This window comes from Podarcis liolepis, assembly GCF_965112155.1.
Source record: "Podarcis liolepis genome assembly, chromosome: 11".
In the NCBI taxonomy this organism is placed as follows: domain Eukaryota; kingdom Metazoa; phylum Chordata; class Lepidosauria; order Squamata; family Lacertidae; genus Podarcis; species Podarcis liolepis.
In genome coordinates, this window is record NC_139565.1 from 24439328 (window position 1) to 24458920 (window position 19593).

The 19593-nt window shown below is 38.1% G+C and overlaps 1 protein-coding gene across 1 annotated transcript in view; it reads left to right on the forward strand.

The window, feature by feature from the left end:
• Positions 1-19593, forward strand: part of FBXL17 (F-box and leucine rich repeat protein 17) — a 145373-nt gene that overhangs the window by 26681 nt on the left and 99099 nt on the right. The window contains exon 5 of the mRNA XM_083464511.1: positions 18787-18894. Within this exon, the coding sequence (XP_083320637.1) occupies positions 18787-18894 (108 nt within the window). The remainder of the gene's footprint in view (positions 1-18786; positions 18895-19593) is intronic.

Genomic DNA, 19593 nt, shown 5'->3' on the forward strand with positions numbered 1-19593 from the left:
TAAATATATTCAGTACAAATGAGTAAATGTTTCTAAACTGAGAGATGCCCATCTTTATAATGAAATATTGCAGAATGTACCCTATTTAAACCATCAAATGTTTGTTTACATTTTAGTTAGTGCCAGATTTTTTTGTTACCATGATGATAATCTTTATGCATTCTTCTGTTACTATAGTGCGGTATCAGAGTCCACATCTTTATTGTCAGCAAGTCTTGAATTATTACCGTTTCAAGCAAATCACACAATGTAAATTACATAAAATGTTTGCACCTCCATGAAATATAAAAATAAACAAAATATAATAGTAACATTCCAGTTTATTTAGGAAGGAAAGGGGGGGGACCCTTGTCTGTACAATTTGACAAAAAAATAAATACTTAGAATCCATTACACTTAAAGTGATGCAAGAAACTTCACATATAGTATGGTTGTGATAGTTCAGTTATATGAATGGAAAAACTCAGCAAGCTACCTCCTAGGCAGCCACCATTCTGATCATCAACTGTGTTATAAATTTCAGTGCTTAATCTTATTTGCTGTAGTGGAAATTCTCATCATTGTGTTTTGTAAGGAATACATTTTTAAACTAAGTTCTGAGCTGAAATTATTTTGTCTTTTTTCCTGAGTAGTAGCCCTGTGGTCCATTTTTCTGCCCACCCATTTAAATTGCCCTTTCCAAGTTTTGAAGATTTAGGTACAGTACTGATAAATATTTTCGTTCAAGTTTGTTTCACTTTTAAAAATTTATTTCATGTTCCTGTGCATATGTTCGCTACCCAGTCCATTCAGTAAGTAATTCTGGTAGACTTTGTTGTGATTCTCATTTTTGTTGGCATTTATCTTTCTGTGGATTTTTAAAATGGATTTTATGAATAAGGGACTTAAAGAAAGAATAGCACCCTCTGTGTAGTTCTAACAATCAATTTTTGATAGCATCTAAATAATAGCATAGCCTAACAAGCATATAGCTTATTTAAAAAGAAGTAAGCACAGAATCTTCTCTGCTAATGAAGAGTTTGTCTTAAGTCAATAAGAATGCTGTACTTTAGAGTTTACCTCAACCTTTTCCTATTTTATTCTTGCACATAATTTTAATGACCTTTTTTAAAAAAAGAAAAGACATAAGCAAGTGATTAATATTGCTATCATTTTGAATTGATCGTTGGGAAAACTTGTCATATTGTACATAATGATGTATGGTTCGTTCTTGACAGTTTTATTCAAAATTCAAAATCTATACAAGCATCTTTTAAAAGTTCATGTCTTTGAATTGAGCTGCTTCTACAAAATGTGGTTTTTCGTAGATTTCCATGGTGCCTTTGATTCAGTCGATCGTGTGATATTGTGGATGAAGCTTGCAGAGTTAGGAATTGATCAACATTTGTTGATCTGAATACAGAATATATATTCTTTTAACATCTCCCAAATCAAACTCAAAATCAAAGGTCACCTCTCCTCTGATATTCCTAACATGAAAGGTGTAAAACAAGGGTGTATTCTTGCCCCGTTTCTACTGTCCACTGTACAACCATCTACGTAAACGCGTGTTATCCCCCTTTTTGGGTAGTTTAACATAATGGCATAATGCAAATACCAGATTCTACCTGTCTGGTATTAACCCAGGGGTAACTGCAAGGGTGACTGAGTTTCTGACAATAGTATCTTTTAGAGTGGCGAATAGCACGATTTAGCAGGAAGACACTCCAATGAAAATTTCTGTTACTATATATCTTATATAGCTGCTTCTTTGTATATATTTTAAAAATTTTGTACAGTGGTCCCTCGGTTTACGAACTTAAATCTGTTCCAGAAGTCCATTCTTAAACCGGAACTGTTCTTAAACCGAGGCATGCTTTCCCTAATGAGGGCTGCCGGTGCCCTTCCCCTGTTTGGATTCCGTTCTTAGATCGAGGTAAAGTTTGCAAACCAGGACACTACTGCCGGTTTTGCAGAGTTCATAAACTGAATAGTTCGTAAACAGGGCTGTTCGTAGACTGAGGTACCACTATATATCAGGCTTCCTCGACCCTCCAGATGTTTTTGGCCTACAACTCCCATGATCCCTAGCTAGCAGGACCAGTGGTCAGGGCTGATGGGAATTGTAGTTTCAAAACATCTGGAGGGCCGAGGTTGAGGAAGCCTGCCGTATATGGATGCTTTAAGATGGTCTATATCTGTAATGCCTAATAACGGTTTGGAGAAAGAGAAAGAAAGAAAGAAAGAAAGAAAGAAAGAAAGAAAGAAAGAAAGAAAAGTTTTTCAGAGTATACAAAGATGGGCATTCTTACTAAAAAAGCAATCTTGGTTGTGAGTTTTTGATACTGTGACATTTGGAAGAATTAAAAAAACCCAACAACTTCCCTTCCATGTATGCTTCCAGATTGGTGCTTGCATTGCACAGTTCAGGGAAACGCTTTAATCTCATGTTGCATCATTATTACCTTATACTCAGCAAGTACTTTTACGTCCATTAAGATCACCTGGGTGAACGCTGCATTGTCATTGGATTACCATTTCAATAATATTTGTTTTTCACAGCTGAGGTCAACAAGGTGTACAGATTTCTTACGGCTGATATGTTGACTTGCTGTTGGCTGGATGCAAAGTTGACCCAAGACACAACTGGATCATGACTGTGTCAAACATCTTCATAGCAGATTGTGGCAGGCTTCTGTTGTTTGCACTGTGCATGGATTCAGCCCAGAAACATGCTGTAGGGGCATGTAACTTGGCTTACCAGGTCTTCCACACACTTTTCTGGAGGGCTGTGCCCCAGATATATAAAGATGCCAAGTAGCTTGACAGCACATGTGCTTTCATTGCCTACCAGGCCCACAGGGTGCCTTAAAGCTGACCTAGGCAGCTCCTCCTTGCTCTCTTTGAACTCTAGAGCATGGTCTGGTATAGGGACATAAGGAGATCAGGCCAATGGCATTCAGTTCTCACAGTGGCCAGCCAGATGCACCTGGGAAGCCTGTAAGCAGGAACTGATTGCAAGAGCACCCTGTCCATCTTTAATCCCCACTAACTGGTGCTCAGAGGCAGGCTACCTTTCACAGTCTAGGTAGAATATAGCCACCATGGCTAGTTGCTGTTGATAGCCTTGGCCTCCACGAATTTGTCTAATACTCTTTGAAAGCTATCCAAGTTACTGGCCATCACTGCCTCCTGCAGAAGTGAGTTCCATAGTTTAACAATGTGCTAGGTAAGGAAGCTCTTCCATTCACCTGTCCTGAATCTTCCAACATTCAGCTTCATTGCATGTATATTTTAGTGTTATGTGAAATGGAAAAAGACCTTTCCCTATCCATTTTCTCCATTTCATACTTATTTCAGTCATGTCACCTTCTGTCATGTCACCTCTTACATGCCTTTTCTCTAAAGATGTCCCAAATGCTTCAACTTTTCCTTATAGGAGAGTTGCTCCATCCTATTTACCATTTTGGGTGCCCTTTTCGGAACCTTTCCCAGCTCTACAGTATCCTTTGGAAGGTGAGGTGACAGGAACAGTAAAATATTCTTTCTCATTTAAAATGTTCTAATAAATAGCTTTCAAAGGCAGGTTGGGGTTTTTTTAAACCAATTTACCCCAGTTCAGCACATCAAATCTATTGCTGTTCAAACATGGCGTTCTTATGTAGCTGTGCCTGTATATAATATAGCAACATTGCATGTATTTTGTGTGTGTGTGTGTGAACCTTAAAAAAGGTCCAGGATATTGGTTGAGTTGTGCTCATAAGATAGAGCACAGGGATAGAGAAAAGCTGTATCTTTTGACAGCTTAAGGATGCTAAATGAAGAGGAATATTCCTACCCTTCCTTCTTAGTACAGCTCTCTATTCTGCATAAGGCCTTTATTTATGGTCTCCAAGGCCTCAGGAGAGGCCTTTCAAGGGCACAGTTGGCTGAATCGTGAGCAGAGGCAAGGAATTATTCTATGAGCAATCTTGCACTTGCACAGCTTTTGGTTACCTCCCACTGTTTTTAATATACACAATGGCTTAAAATATTCAGAATATGCAAATTAGTTTCCTCTTGTACTTTTTAAAGGCCACCTCTAGTTTTTGGTACCGATTTCCAATTTTTATTTAAATATCAAACCTGTTTTAGGCTATTGTTACTTAATTTTTGTGGTTTTCAGTATAAGCAGCTTTGAAGGTTTCCTGAGACGAACACATATGTTCATGAAATAAAAAGAGAAAACAAAAAACTCAATATAGACATTAATGCTCAATCATAAATGTTGATAAACATTTTCAAGCAAACCTTAAGGGTTGCACTCAAGTAACGCCTAACACCCCAGGGAAATGTGGCACGACCTTTTAGAATAACCTAATAAAGCGTGACAGATGTCCGTGATTCTATTGGTATAAGCTGTTTGCTATTTACTGTTGTAGCAATTGTTTATATGCTTATTTTTTAAAAAAGAATAAGAATAGACCCACTGAAATTAATGGCCATGACTTGGTCTATTAATTTCAATTAGTCTACTATGAGTAAAAGTTGAAACAGCAATTGAAATGTGAGCAGTAGCGTAGCCGTCTGCCTCACAAAATCTGTAGTGGAGCAGCTAAGCCAACATATTTGACCAAATTGTGCTTTTTCAATTAGAAACATCAAACCTTGCCATGGACTTGCAGTGATAATGCCTAAACATTCCCTGATAATGACCCACCCTATTCTCGTTTTCAAATAAATAAGTTTCAATCTTTACACAGTTACACAGAGAATGTTCCTAGTGGTGGTGGTGGTAAATTCTTAGTAAAATTAGACGACAAATGTAAAATGGATGTACATAGACAATAAACATGAAACGTAGGCTGTGTATGTTCACAATGTAATAGGAAATCCTAATCCTATAACACTAAACTGTTTCAAAGCTGCACTGACCACAGCCCCTACTAGTATTCTGCTATAGCACAAGGACTGCTGAGGAGGGCAGGAAGTGATCCCGAGGAGAACAAATAATGATAGAAAAGGGAGGAGTGGTCCTTATGAGGCTGGGGGCTGCAGTGAGCTGATAGCAGCTATATTCCTGCTGGCTGGTATGATCATTGGAGATTTCTTGAACCATACAGTGATCACAGAAAGTGCACATTGTTATTGGGATCTGTATAAATAAGTTTCAGCATGGGCTGATGAATAGGTGTGCCAAGTTTCATTGTTCTAACCTGAACTGTGCAATTTTAGTCTTAACCACTCCCGTTACTGCTGTAATCCTCCAGAGGGCATTGCTTAGCAGATCCATAGAAAAACATTTAGTGTGGAACAACGCATCTGTGTGCCAAATTTCATACTTGTAAGCCAACATGCACAATTTTAGGCTTAACTGCTCAACCAATATAAAACAATGCGACAAAGTTTCTGTAACTCCGAAAAAAGAGCTTCAGTATGACAGGTCAAGAAATTGCCCAACTTTATTATTTTAGGATATTTGCATAACTGCTTTTCAGGTGGATCTCGCAAGCGGATTACATAAGACTTTTCCCAGTAATAAGTATTGATTTTTTTAAAAAAAGTTGCAATAAAATGGAAATGACAACTTGTTTGTTTATAAGCAGCTTTACTGCTTCTTTTAACTTCCCTCAGGGAAAGATGGTTCTGCAAAAGCACTGTGGTGACAGGTGGAGGGGAAGCTCAGTTTCTAAGAAGGAACACCTTTGATTATTTGATTGATAGGTCAATATTTTTTCATACTATGTTTTGGTGACTGTGGTGCAAAATGGTGTTGAAAACCAGTTTTGTGGCATTCTGTAAAAAATCAGTGGAATAAAGAACTTTCCCACATCTTCCTTCTCATATGGTCTTCCAAGTACTTCTTCCATCCCGTGGCATTTATTAAAAGTGTATTTTCCTCTGTCCATTTAGTGGGTGTAGATCGCACAATGTAATAGTAGCAAAGAATCGAGAATTAGGGTAGATTTCTTTTCTCGACCATCTTATATTACAGCTGCTCCTAATGGTCTGACCAAATACTTTTTTTTTTTAGTCTTGAGCATGCCCAGATCTGAAAAATGAAAGGATTGACAATTTCATGGTTAAGAAAGGTCACCGTTTCTGTGACCCTATGTGACCTCTGTGATGTAATCTGGGCTGTTAGCACTTTATATTTTGAAAGAACTGTGTAAATATTGATCAATTAATCCTCTTTGAGGTATCAGAATATAACAATAAGAGGACTGCATGAAACCCAGCCTCTCTAGTTTGAGCTGCTATGGCTGCTCCTTTGGGAAGAAGAGATCATTGCTGGTGTTCTTTATGTTCTATGTCACAGCAAACCAGTTTAGTCTCCAGCCAAGGAGATAGCGCATATTGTTCTTGTTGCTGCAAACATAACACAACATTTCTTTGCAAAGAAAGGTTACTAAACTAACTGGCATATTTTTAACTTGGGGAAACATGGTACCCAAGGCATTGGCTGGGATCTAAAGTGCTGTTTGGGTTTGCCGTGGAGGTTGTATTTTACTCTCCCCTCCTTTGAGTGGGATATTACCCTGCCATACCACAAACTGCTTTTTAAGTTTCAAAAGTGCTTTGCCATGTGGCATGTGGACTTTTGGGGGAAACGAAGTTGTATTTTTCTTTGGCCGTAGCAGTCTTCTTGGACATAACTAGAAGTTGACAAAAAGCTTGGTATCTTTTAAAAGAGGGAGATTGTGGTATTTGATCTCTCAGGCATGTTTGATCCATATCTTGGTTCAAGAATAGAGAGTTTATGGGAATACTGTAGGAGTCTTATTAACATGACAAGAGATCTTCATAGGTTCAGATTGAAAGCATGTAAAAAACATCTTGCGAATGGATGCTCTTAAGAATTTAGTTACTCTGGGAAAGCAAGAGAGCTCTATGACAGCAAACGTCACATGAGCAGACATACCAGCCTCCCTGCAGCCCCCCAAATATCTGTTCTGTGTGGGATGGGTTTTAATGGGTAGGAGAGGATACATTAATTGCAATTCATTCTTACAGGTCCCCACATGTGTGGGTTGAGCATACACTGAGCAGAGTTTAAAGTCTTATCCATAGCAGAAAAATGGAAAGCATATAGGCATAGGCTTTGAAGCCTTCTTTTAAATAAGTTCAGCTCCAAAGCAAGCTGACTTCCCCTTTTCTTACCTCACTTAACAAAGAATCAGACAACAGACTGAAAATTGAGTTTAAAATATGATTTACTTATAGACATGCATTGGCTCTCAGCAACTGCAGCAGTAAAAACTATGCAGGTAAAATATTTATATTTACAGTAGAAAAAACCTCAAGCGTGTTCCTGCGACTGAAGCAGTTAGATATATGTTTGCTGCCATCGCTGGTTGAAAAAGGGGGGGGGGGACAGGAAAATACGATATGCTCTTTCCCCCTCAGGGGAGAAGCGGAAATGACGTCACACAGAACCGACTAACAACATTTCTATGGTCTGCCTATCAGCAGTACAGCTGTGTGGTCTTAAACGCTTCTCATGCTAGCTAGCAATAATATGCATTGTTAGATGTGGCTGCTAATCTCCCACACACTGCAGGATTGGGGGACCCCTGGGAGCAGGAGAAATCCAGTTGTGCAAGCAGAAGTCTGTTTATCATAGGTTTCCATGGACAGTCCACTTCATCAGATTAATGAAGTATAGTCTTGAGATACTGAAATATATACATATGGTGAGGACAGGGATTGTAAACAGTGAAGTCAGAAGGAAAGGAAATTACTAATCCACAGCACTTCTTGCGCTGAACCCATACATGTTGCTACCAACAAGTCAACTATTAGAAACGCAAATGCCAAGGCATTACTTTCCCTTGGTTGCCTTTTTAAAGTATCTGCCTCTTGCCCCTTCTAAGTTCTCATGGTTTGGGGTGGGGGGAGGAAATGACCAGATTCTCCTTAAGGGAAGCAACCTCTATCTACACGTGAAGATGATGGAAGCTTGTTTGGTGAAAGCTATTAGTGGTATGAGTGATATTTTAAATTAAAAGTTCAGAAGTTGCATTCAAAACCAGAAGTTTTTGAAGTTTGACATACCTGATGTTCTTGGATAATAGACCTACAATCTATAACTAACCATCACAATTCTATTTCTCAATCCTGGAGGGAGCAACCTCTCCTCCACCCCACCCGCCTTTTATAAAGGCAAATGCCCAGAAATTTGTTTCCCTCAGGTGTAATGTAGCATAACAGTGCCCAGAAATACTATTACAAAACTCTGCACCTTTGTTGCTTCTACAGACCACGACCATTTTATGTGGGGGTGCCCTATTACGCCCCACCCCATTCCATTCTGCTCCTCTCTCATTCTGCCCTCTTCTGGGTCCAAAAGGACCTGCGCGTTGGTGACCACGCATCATTTGGACGTGCCTAAAACAAGTGTACAGATGAGCAGGAACTTTTAAGAAAACATTCCCATATATCTGCTTGTAGTATAGTTTGTTCCCTCAATCTTTAATTTACATCTTTTTTTAAAACACTTCGCCTCACATTGTTTGGCTCTGCCTTCTTTGTAGCCTAGCTTTGAATTAATTTGGTGTATGTGCTTTTCCCCAATGTTTTCCCCCCTCAAAATCTTGAAACAATGTCAGGAAATAAAATTTTACATGCATTGTATTACTTAGCATTGTCTTATCATGAAAACTCAGAACTGATGCTGTCAAAAAGGCATTAAAAATATATGCCGTGCTTTAAAAGTGAGCACAAAAGGAGCCGTTATTTTTCACTGCTGACATCAAAGTGAGTACTAGGGGTGTATCAAAGTCTTAAACTTTATCCATTAGTAATGTATAGTAAATAAATCAGTTGCTCTGGGTCTCTGAGAGGTTAGTTTCCCCACCTAAAGTTTTCTTTTAGGTTGTATCTCCCAAGTGAAAAACTTGTCTATCTTTGTGGTCTATTTTAAGCAAGAGTGTCTTCAATTAAATGGGGGATGGAGAAAATAAATAATAGCCCTAATTCATTTTTGGACTAGTGAAGCAGCAGTTTGGCTTATATTCAGCTATTGTTTTAAAACAATTACTAATTTCAAGACAAAAGTATTTTGCAAAATCCTAGAAGCTAGAAAGAGTAGTGTAAATGTCACTGGTGTAGCTGGGAATGTTACAGCAAATTTTTTTTTAAGTGTTTGGGGTTCTTTGTGGCATGAACTATTTTTGCACTAAATCCCACTGAGTCATAAAGATATTGTATTGTGCAGTAGTAGTGTATTTATCAGGTGTATAGTTGTCAAGATTATGCACACTCACTCTCCTTCACACATGACAGTGTGCTTACTAAAGAATGTATGTATAGAAAATAGAAACAAAGGGACTAAAAGGTCATGAAATGCAAGAGGTATGGCCTGTGACATTTTTTATGAAAACCCTATATGAATAAGTGAAGTGATCATTCACTTTCACCACTGCAGTAATTGGTGAAAACAAAAATGCTTACCTTTGCTACATTACACCAACACTTGTCTTTATGACTTGCCTTTACATTAACACTTGTCTTTACCTTGGTCATGACTGAGCTCCAAATTAAGAGAATGGTAGTAACAGGTAAATGTTAGTTCAGTAAGTTAGTTTACACAGTTAGTTCAGTAAGTTAGTTAGTAAATGTTAGTTTACACAGTCTCCTTTTACAGTTGTTTTGTTGAATAAGTGTGATTTTCAGGTCAGCAGTGGCTAGTCCCAACAGATGTTCTCCTGCTGGATTCTGAATATTTCAGTTTTGAATTTCACTGGGGTTTTTTTGGTCAGTTTGTTCTTTTGTTTTAAAGTAAACATGTTTGTCATTTATAGACTACACGAGGGCATAGTTGGTATGTAAAAAAACAAAAACAAACCACACACACACACACACACACACACACACACACACACATGCTTGAAGATGAGCAGATGAATAAACCCCTAATGGTATGGCCAGTGCTTTTTCTCTGGGGATAATCAAGGGTATTCAGTATCAGGCCTTTTTTTCCTAGAAGAAAAGCACTGGGTATGGCTGATGTTATCAGATCCTGTAATAGTTTAGTGGCTGTTGGAGCAGAGGAGGCATTTGGGTTTGTTGTAACAAACCCAGAAAGAGAATGAGTAGCAAGGGCATCCTAGTTTCCAGTGTTAAGTCCTCAAGCTTGGGAGACACTGGAAAACATGAAAATTTGGAGCCTAACAGCACCATCACTAGTGTTTTGAAGAAAGATTGCTGAAAAGCCCTGTACTTTCAACCTCTCAGATCAAGTGAGCCACAAGAGTACTTTGACACACAACCCAGGGACCACACACTGAATTAAATTAGCATATTGTGAATATTGTACCATGGGCCAGTACAGGGTGCATTTGCTTGGAAGTAAGGCCCCCACAAAATATTGTGGCACTGATGCCAGAATAACAAAAATAGGCAGAATGAAAGGAGCTGCTTAGGGGGCTCCCAGTGTTAAGGAAGAAAGGAGTGATGCTGAGTATTGGGCAAGAAGGGAGGACAATGGTGAACCTTTTCCATAAAAAGCAAACTGGGGATGGAGGCAGATGAAGGCTGTCTGCTTTCTCTTTCCCCACCCTAATGGATGAAACTGTCTTGTCATTGTATGTTGGCTGTTGTTGTTTAATTTGTTTGTTTGTTTTTCAAATCCTTATGATTGTGTTCAGTATTCTTGTACTACTTTTGCCTTTATATGTTTTCCTTATTTTATTTTTTAAAATACACTGGTCAGGAATGTCTTCAGGTTCAAGTTTAGTTCAAGGTCCAAGGTTGGCTTTCTTGTTCCATTCTGCTTTGTTCCTGCTCCTTCTCTGTAAGCCGCCAAAGAGTCAGCAGCTAACCCATTCATTGCGATCCTTCCCTTACTCACTGGCTCTGTCTCCTTTTCAAAGCGCCGCCTCGCTGGCAAACACTGAGCAGCTAATCCACCTCTTGTGCTCCCTCCCTGTTTCCGTCTCTGAATGCCTGCAGTGGCAGACCAATTGGGCAGCAGTGCCAGCAGTGGCAATTCTAATCTGGAGCCTCAGAAACCATACATAGCAACGAAACTTCTAAAATTGCTTGCAATTGGACCACCTCTATTGCAAAGTGCGCCGAGCACCTGATTGGTTTCAAACGCTGCATGTGCTGGACCACCCTGATATAGAGTAAGATCAGTTGCCTGGAAAATTCAATTTTAAAAAACAAGCTTGTATTAAGAAGCTGTATGTTCACACGCACACACGCACACACACACACCAGTAAGACGTTGGCTCCAATCCAGTGAAGGCTACTGCAAGAGAAGGGAGGGGAAGGGAATCAATTATCACCAATTATCTTGCAGCTCCATATACACCACCCCACCGCAAACCTCAGGAAGTTGGGCAAACCCTTTAGAATAGTGTGGAAGGTAGCTGTGGGGGCTGCAGGGGGAAGGGCTGCCAGTGAAAATTGCCCCCCCCCTTTGTTGGCAGAAACCACAACTGGGTTCGGAGCTAGTGAGATTAAAAGAAAAGTATTTGAAAGAGTGATCTTATTAAAACTATTATTCAGCAGATACTTAGCACCCAAGATATCCAAGCCATTGTAGAATTGATTAGGTAGTTCTTATAGTTATGCATGTCTGCTTCAGTAATGCTGATTTAAAGGTAAGGAAAGTTCTCTTTGAAATACTGAAAAGAAATTGCCTTGGGCCACAATATTACTATACTAAAGAAGAGTATCCAGGCACTTTAAAACTTCAAAAGAGTTAATTTTGGGCTGAAGCTGTGGCTCATTTTTGTTTGAAGTGTATTATTGAAGATAATACTAATTGTCTGCATATCAAACAGCAGACTTTGCAAACATAGATCTGCTTAACAAATAGAATTTCTTAATATCATGTACACATATGAACCTTACGCGGCACACACTTTCTACATGTTCTTCTGAGCTGAAGTTGGTTACTAATTTCCTGTTGTTTGTTTCCTCATAAGCTTGAAATGAGGAACAGACGTAATTATGCCCCTGCAGTCCAAAATAAATGTCAGCGACTCCATATCCTGTATATCCATTACAGAGCAACTAGTTTTGAGATCGGCAACAGTTTTATCAGATGAAAAAGGTTATTGTTGCACAATGTTCTTTAATGCTGGTTGTCCTAAATTTATTGTGAAGTACATGCAGACAATTTCTTACTTGTTTATATGAATGTTGGTTCTTATTGGCATGGGGCAATGTGGTATTGTGCCAAAATAAAGCTCAGGTTGTTGCCAGCACTCCATGCATCAGCACTGGTGACCACACAAAACAAGTGGTAGATGATTTTGTCTACCTGGGCTCCATCATAACCAGCAACCTTTCCATCGACACTGAGCTGGACATGCTCATCGGCAAGGCAGTTACAGCAATATCTCGCCTGTCCAAAAGGGTATGGAAGAATATGATGCTAACAACCAATACCAAGATGATGGTCTAGCAGTCTTGTGTGTTGAACGCACTACTTTATGGAAATGAGCAATGAGCAAATCACACCCGTCAGGAGAGATATGTGCACTGCATCAGGAAGATTTTGGTGCATTACCAAGCCCAACATGGCATCTACACTAGCTTGATCATGTCCACAGAATGGAAGATGGCAGGATCCCCAAGGACGTGCCCTACAGGGAGCTGGCTTCAGGCACTTGGCCTGTTGGCAGACCAACTTTTCATTACAAAGATGTAACATGAAGGCTGACAACATTAACCCCACTGTATGGAAATCCCTTGCAGACAATTTCAAGGAGACAGGCTGTTTATCCACAGCTGTGACCAGAGGAGGAATGACCACTGGGAGCAGCACAGAGAGAAGAAATGCCACGGTGCACCTGTAGCAGCACAACCGGACACCTTCACCTGCCTCATATGCAATAAAACATGTTCCTCCCATATTGGTTTCTACAGCCGCAGCAGGTGCTGTAATTCTCCAATGGTTTGACTTTACCCCCGAAGGAGCACTCTTCCATTGTCTCCCAAGACAGATGCATGCCAACGAGTCAGTGAACTTCAGCTGTGTATTGAGGCTGCTAATTCAGCTGTTTTGAGCTGTTTTATCGTGGGAATAAGGGATAAGCAGCTAGGAACCAATAACCAGCTTCTCCCTTGTATGTCTCTGTCCTCCTCTGAACCCTTATATTAGCCGTAAATCTCTCTTGTCTCTCAGTTAATAAGCCACATACACCTCAGTACTGTATTTCTGTTCCCTGCTTCTATAATACCTTACCTCTCCCTATTTGTTATTGTTATGTTTTGGACAATTGGCCTACAGATGCTAGCCACTTTTTGTCTGTTCCTGTGGATATAGGCATGATACTTTTGTATTTGTATTCCGCTACAATGATTTCATTGTGGAAGGTAAAGTTTAGGTAAAGCGACTGTTTGCAGAATTCTCTTCATTGCTGTAAGGAATTGATATTTGGGAGTGGCGGAGAAAAGGAGTATATGACTCCTGTGGTTCCAGGGCATGTTTTAATTACTTGCATAAAGCAATTGGGTTCCCATAGTGCATAGCACCATGGTATTCACTTGCCAGCAAGAGATGAATTAAATTGGGAAAATAACCATTAGAGAATATTTCATCTTTTGACATTCTTCTATGTTTCGTTTACGTAAGCAAAACAGTGACTTCCAGAACTCAAAGCAAATGTGTACTATTTTAATATATCTGCACAGAGTACTTTTGTTAACTAAGGCATTCAGTTTGCAGACATTAGATTCCCCAAGTCCATAGTGAATAAATCATATACCTAGCTTGCAAATCTCTGCAGATCATTTTGAACACACTGCTGCCAACCACCTGCAATTTAATTTTAAAACAGTTTTTCTACAGTTCCAAAAGTTAGCAGCTTTCTTTATAATTGTTCTCTAAGGGAACTTTAAATATTGTGCTTTGGAAGCAGATTTTTTTTTAACCCAATCCATAATAAATAATATTTTGACAATGAGTAATTTTGCACAAAAATGATATTTAAATAATGTAAACTAGTTTTAGAACTTTTATGTCTTCTGTATAAAATACTCAAATACATGATAATACATGATAGGTTTATTGATTAGTTATTATTTTGTGATTCTTTTGATTAAAATGGTTATTTGAGACCTCTTAAAATTACTAGTTGGTCATGCATTGTTTTCCCCTCAGACTATGTTAATCATACTAAAGTGTGGTTAGTTATAATTAATCTTTTCATAATATCTCTAATTAAGGATTTAATCTAAAACAAGATATTTAAGGTAAATAACGATGTATGTGAAAAATTAGAAAACTATTGAATTGATGGGCTGCAGTATTTAGACAGACTTCCTATATAATGTGTTTTTCTAACTGGCATGCTAAAATTGTATACATGAAAAAATAAATTCCTTTAATTTTATTGTGGTAGAGCCCATATAAATGCACCAAAATGAGGTCGTGAGCTGATTTGCTTATTTGATTCTAATAATCTCAGTGCACTATCCTTAAAAGCTGTAACCCTTTTGGTTTCTTTAAAATCATCAGAGTCAGAATGACCAGTAATATTGGTTTAAATGAAGTTTTACGGTATTTGTGGTGCTGTTTGAAAAGAAGCTGATATGTTAGTAGTTGAAAAGAAGACAACTGGTTGAATTCCTAAGCATAATAATTTAAGTTTGCCATATTTGACTGGAACTATATCAGAGGTTTTTCCCCAATCACAAATACCTCAGTGTCCTAAAATAAGAATAATGATAAGTTAAATCAGAATCCAATAAGAATATATTTGCATCTTAATTTTAAGTAATGCTGCTCTGACACCTTTAGTTCGACTGTGCTTTGTAAGGAAACTCAAACCTTTGCTGACTTGTGGTTTTCCTGCTATGTTAATGTCATATTTGATGGAAGTAATGGGATAAAGGAGAGTTTGCCATCCTTTTAGGGCCAATGGGCACATTTACAAACTGAAGAAACAGTCTTGGGTACCACACAACCTGTTCTGTTGCCTGCAATAGGATGCTTTTTTTCAAACCTAATTTCAGCAAAGACCCTGAGGGCACCTGCAAATCCCTAGGATAAGGGATTGTTAACACCATCAGTATTAAGAGGCTACATAAACTCTGTGGAGTTTGGGTGATGGTAAACTGCAATGAAATGTTTGATTACATAATCTCTATGATAGGTTTAGGGAACCGTATAGGTATGACTTTGTGAGGATATATATGTGCAAGTGCAGGAGGGATTCTAATGTGTAATTTGGAATCAAGGCTGGAATGGTTTGGTTTTTCAGGATTTAACCTATTGGGGATAGGCATACATTCTGAAATGTTTAATAGTTTCTATACCTTGTGACATGATATTTTGCTGTGGTGGGAGGTTATCTTGGTAGTAGAACAACACTGTAAAAGTGTCTTGGAAAAATTCTGCAGCTCACTTTATATCGATTAGAGATCATGTCAGCAGATTGCTTGAATTATGTCATTGTATTTACTTAATCACAGTTCTTTGGGGCAACTTGAGCACCAAGAAAAAAGTTTACCATTCCCAGAATACTGAGCTTTAATAACGTAATCTAAATTTGCAGCATCAAACTAGTCAAATATGCTCAAGAAAAATGGCCAAACTCATGATAGGTTTTTTTTTATTGGGTGTCTAATATCTGCGCCATTAGTTCCAGGCTGATGTCTTTCCCACTCTCAGTGCTTTTGTGCATAGCTTATAAATCTCTTTTCATCATCTTATATGACTTTTTCAAAGCAAGGCTAACATAATATAAGGCAGAATAAAAGAAAGTCACTGAAGGTCGAACAGGCAATCAAATTATTACTGATTCCTCAGTGAACACTAATGGACCTTTATAATGTGATTAGTTGTGAATATCTGTGCCCTCATTCACAAGGGTTCGTTTTTAGTAAAATTATAGTATATTCTTTGCTCAATTTGGATTGATTTGACTAAGTTGTGCATGGCAGAGTGTGGTGACTGGTTTCCATGTTAAAAGTTTCAGTTACAATAATAACTTATCTGTTAAGTTGCTCATGAATAATAATAATTATCTCTGCAACATGACACCCTACTGTGGTGATGCTTCTAAGCAGTACCAGTTCGTCAAGGAAAGAATATGTAGAAGTTAACAGGTTTCTTAAGTGGGTGGAAGTGAGGGGGTAACTGTCTTGCCTGCCAAACCCTAATTTGTGGTCCTAAGTATGTATCCTGTAAGGGCATTGTCCTGCTAAGCTGTCTCACATTTTCAGTTTATAGTTCCACCTTTTTAAATAAATAGGGCAAAGCAAGGCAAAGCAATACCTAACCTATATGAAATAAATAAAATAAATGTGTATGACTAAGGGGGAGGGAGAGTTAGTGATCTCTGTGTGTGAGGTGTGTTTAATGTGTGCATATGAATTGGATAATTGAGTAATGGATGCGTGTGGGTGTAGAATTTATGCAAAGAATACACACACGTGCATTTCCACTTGAAAGTTCATCAAAAAACCTAATTTGTGCATTTGAGTGTAGCTTTGTTTCTTGGAGTGTATCTTTGTTTCTTATAATACCTTTAAATTTTCCTCCTCTAAAGACTTGTGGGAGTTATGAAATCTAGTTGTTGGCTGACAGAAGGAAGTCTTGCTTTGAACAGAAAGGCAAATCAGACATTGCTACCTTAAATGCATTGTCTTTAAACAGGGTTGAAACCAGATTTCTATGAAGTCCCCAGCTGTCCATCACAAGACGATAAATACATCTTTTCAGATACCAAAGTCTTGAATGATGATAGTAAAGTGAAACGTTATGGTGAGATTTCAAAGGAACTACTCCAATATGACCCCGGTTCTCCTGCATCAGAAACCTGTAATATAACATCCATATAACAGAGTACCTAACTTTCCTTCATAACAGTCTTTGTCTTCATTAACACCATTTGGAGTTTTAAAAATAAATCAATTTAGTTGGAAGCTCTCTCAAACTACAGCCAGGGAATAGAATGATGATAGATTGGAATATCTAGTGAAATCCCCTGGCACTTTACTAGACACTACTGAGTTAAAATATCCATTGCTATGTGCTGTATTGGAGCTGTGAAAATACATTAATTTTTTATATTAGTGTGGTAAGAAATGCTGACAAGGATACTGCAGGCGCTGACTGAGACTTTTCACTATTTTTCTTTACAGATCCAACTAATCTTGCAGTTTGTAGCTTTGCTGTGGGCTGGCTGCAAAAGATTGTATAACTGAGCCCAAGGTCTCAATTTTTTTACATAGTCACTTTTGGAGTTGCTGCTGTTTGTACATTTCAAAGAATAAACTGCTGTAACCAGTGCTTTTTTTCTGGGGGGACGCAGGAGTACGCATACCCGCAAACATTTTGTGAATCTAAGTTTGGCCTCATTGAGGGGAAGCATTTCAATATGAGTAGGAAAATGAGAGTACCCCTAAACATTTTTTTAATAGAAAAAAGCACTGACTTAAGAGGTCATCTTAGTCTCCTATGTAAATGCAAGCAGACTTACAGAAAAGTAGAGTATGCAAAGACTCTCAAGGATGAACCCATGAAAAGAATCAAACAGTAATTATTTGTTCCAGTGCAATTATTCCAGTTCAACACACTCTGCAATTACTAGGATGTGGTGGTTTTAATGTATTATTTTTAAGCTGAAGGGTGGCAAAGAAATTAATTAAGCATAACATAGATTGCAACATGAGTGAGAAATCAAATGTGTACACACACACACACACACACACACATAATATCTGGTGTGTGTATATACTATATATGTGTGTGCTTACTTCATTTTTACATAACTAAATACAACTATGGAAAGGTTTACGTATTCTTAATGTTTGCTGAAAAGAGTAGAGGCAACTATATTTTGACTATTTTGTTCAACATTTAAGGTAGCATAAAGAACAGAGGGAAAACTGAGTAAGTGAAGTTCAGAAATGGTTTCTGCCTTTGGAGGTAAAAGGGATGTCAGAGACAGCAAGTTTCCCTTTGCTCTGTTCTTCGCTCTGAAATGTACTGCATTTGCTTTTTAAAATAATTTGTTAATTTTATTATGATTATATTCCGCAGTTCCTCCCAAAAGAAACCCAAAGTGGCAAAATGGCATTTCAGTGGTATTGCAATATGGTATCACAATGGGGTCTTGTGAATTATCTCTTGGCAGTGCCAAAAGGATTTTACGCCCATGCTGTTATTCCATGTGTTTTCCATCGTTTCAAATGGTGATAAGTTTGGAATGGGATTTGGTTGTGGTATGTTGGTGGCAGAATCCTTCACATTCCTAAATGTCTGTTAGGTACTGAAATCCACATTCTTACTGTTTTCAGACCATAGAAAGATAATTTGTTTAATGAATTTTTTTAAGTATTACTTTTATTACTTTTGCCCCATCATATCAATATGTTAGACTGGTTTGGTTAGCAGCATCTCTGAATAATGGGAAAAGGCTGTAGGGTAATAAGTTTTGTAAATACATTGTCTTGATTTTTTTTTTTAAACCACTAGCTGAAATATAATCTACTTCATGTACTGCCTAACTGTTTAGGGGACAGAGGAGAGCTGTTGGCTTCTGGTTATAGTTTCAAGCTTCTATAAAAGCAAAGAATACTTGCAGGGAGTTACCCCTGCAGATATATTCAATGCTTATATTTTAAATTTTTGTTCTATCATCTGGTACTTCCTTTGTCATTTGCTGGAGGAGAGGAACCCTTTTCATCATGTTCTTTCTTCCCCAGAGTCCTTTTAGACACACTTTACTCTATCCTTCATGCCGTTAAGGCAAAGAAACTATTGAACCCACAGGTTGTCACTTCTGCAATGATGCCCCCAAACTTCATTGTACTTGAATATTCAGTGTCACCTTCAACTAGCTTTTTTCTTTCTTTATGCAGGTGACAGATCAGTCGGTTAAAGCATTTGCTGAACATTGTCCCGAGTTGCAGTATGTTGGGTTTATGGGCTGTTCTGTTACATCTAAAGGAGTCATACACCTTACCAATGTAAGTACAGCAACAAGGTTTCCTGTTGTCAGTTCCAGTTAGGATAATATTGCACAATAGACATAACTGAGAGGTGTATTTCATAGAGTCAAAATTATACAGTTATAGTAATCTTACATACTAGAAGCAATATTAGGGATGCATTTTGTAACACGGATAACAGTTTTGTAGATGCATTCATTTATTATTAACATTAGCTTTAACTTTGCACATCTAGCTGAGACACAAAACTGATACAAGTGGCAGCTTTGGTGCACGCCGGCCAGATTGCACCAATTAGAAGTGTATATTAAGAAATAGGATCAGTTTTGTGATGGAAGGTCTTTTATCGAAAAGAATGTCTATAGGTGATAGCTAAGAACCAAATAAAAAATATCCAGGTCCACAACCAGAAAAACTTGATAAATCAAGTGCACAGGGGGCCTTTTCTGTTTATCATTGGCAATTGGTCATAGGGAAAAGTGAAAGAAAAAAAAACATGGCTTTGCTTATTATTCTTTCACATCTATTTATTCCTTTTCTGGATCGTCTCCTAAATTGCTCATCAATTGACTGGAAATAGTGGATGTCACATTAATGTGAAGGATATAGATGTTGTATCAAGTAAAGGAAGAGCAGGAAGAAGGTGACAAAGAATAGGACACATTGCAATAGACCTAGAGAAGTGTGAGTGGTGTTTCCCCCCTTATAAGTGGGGTT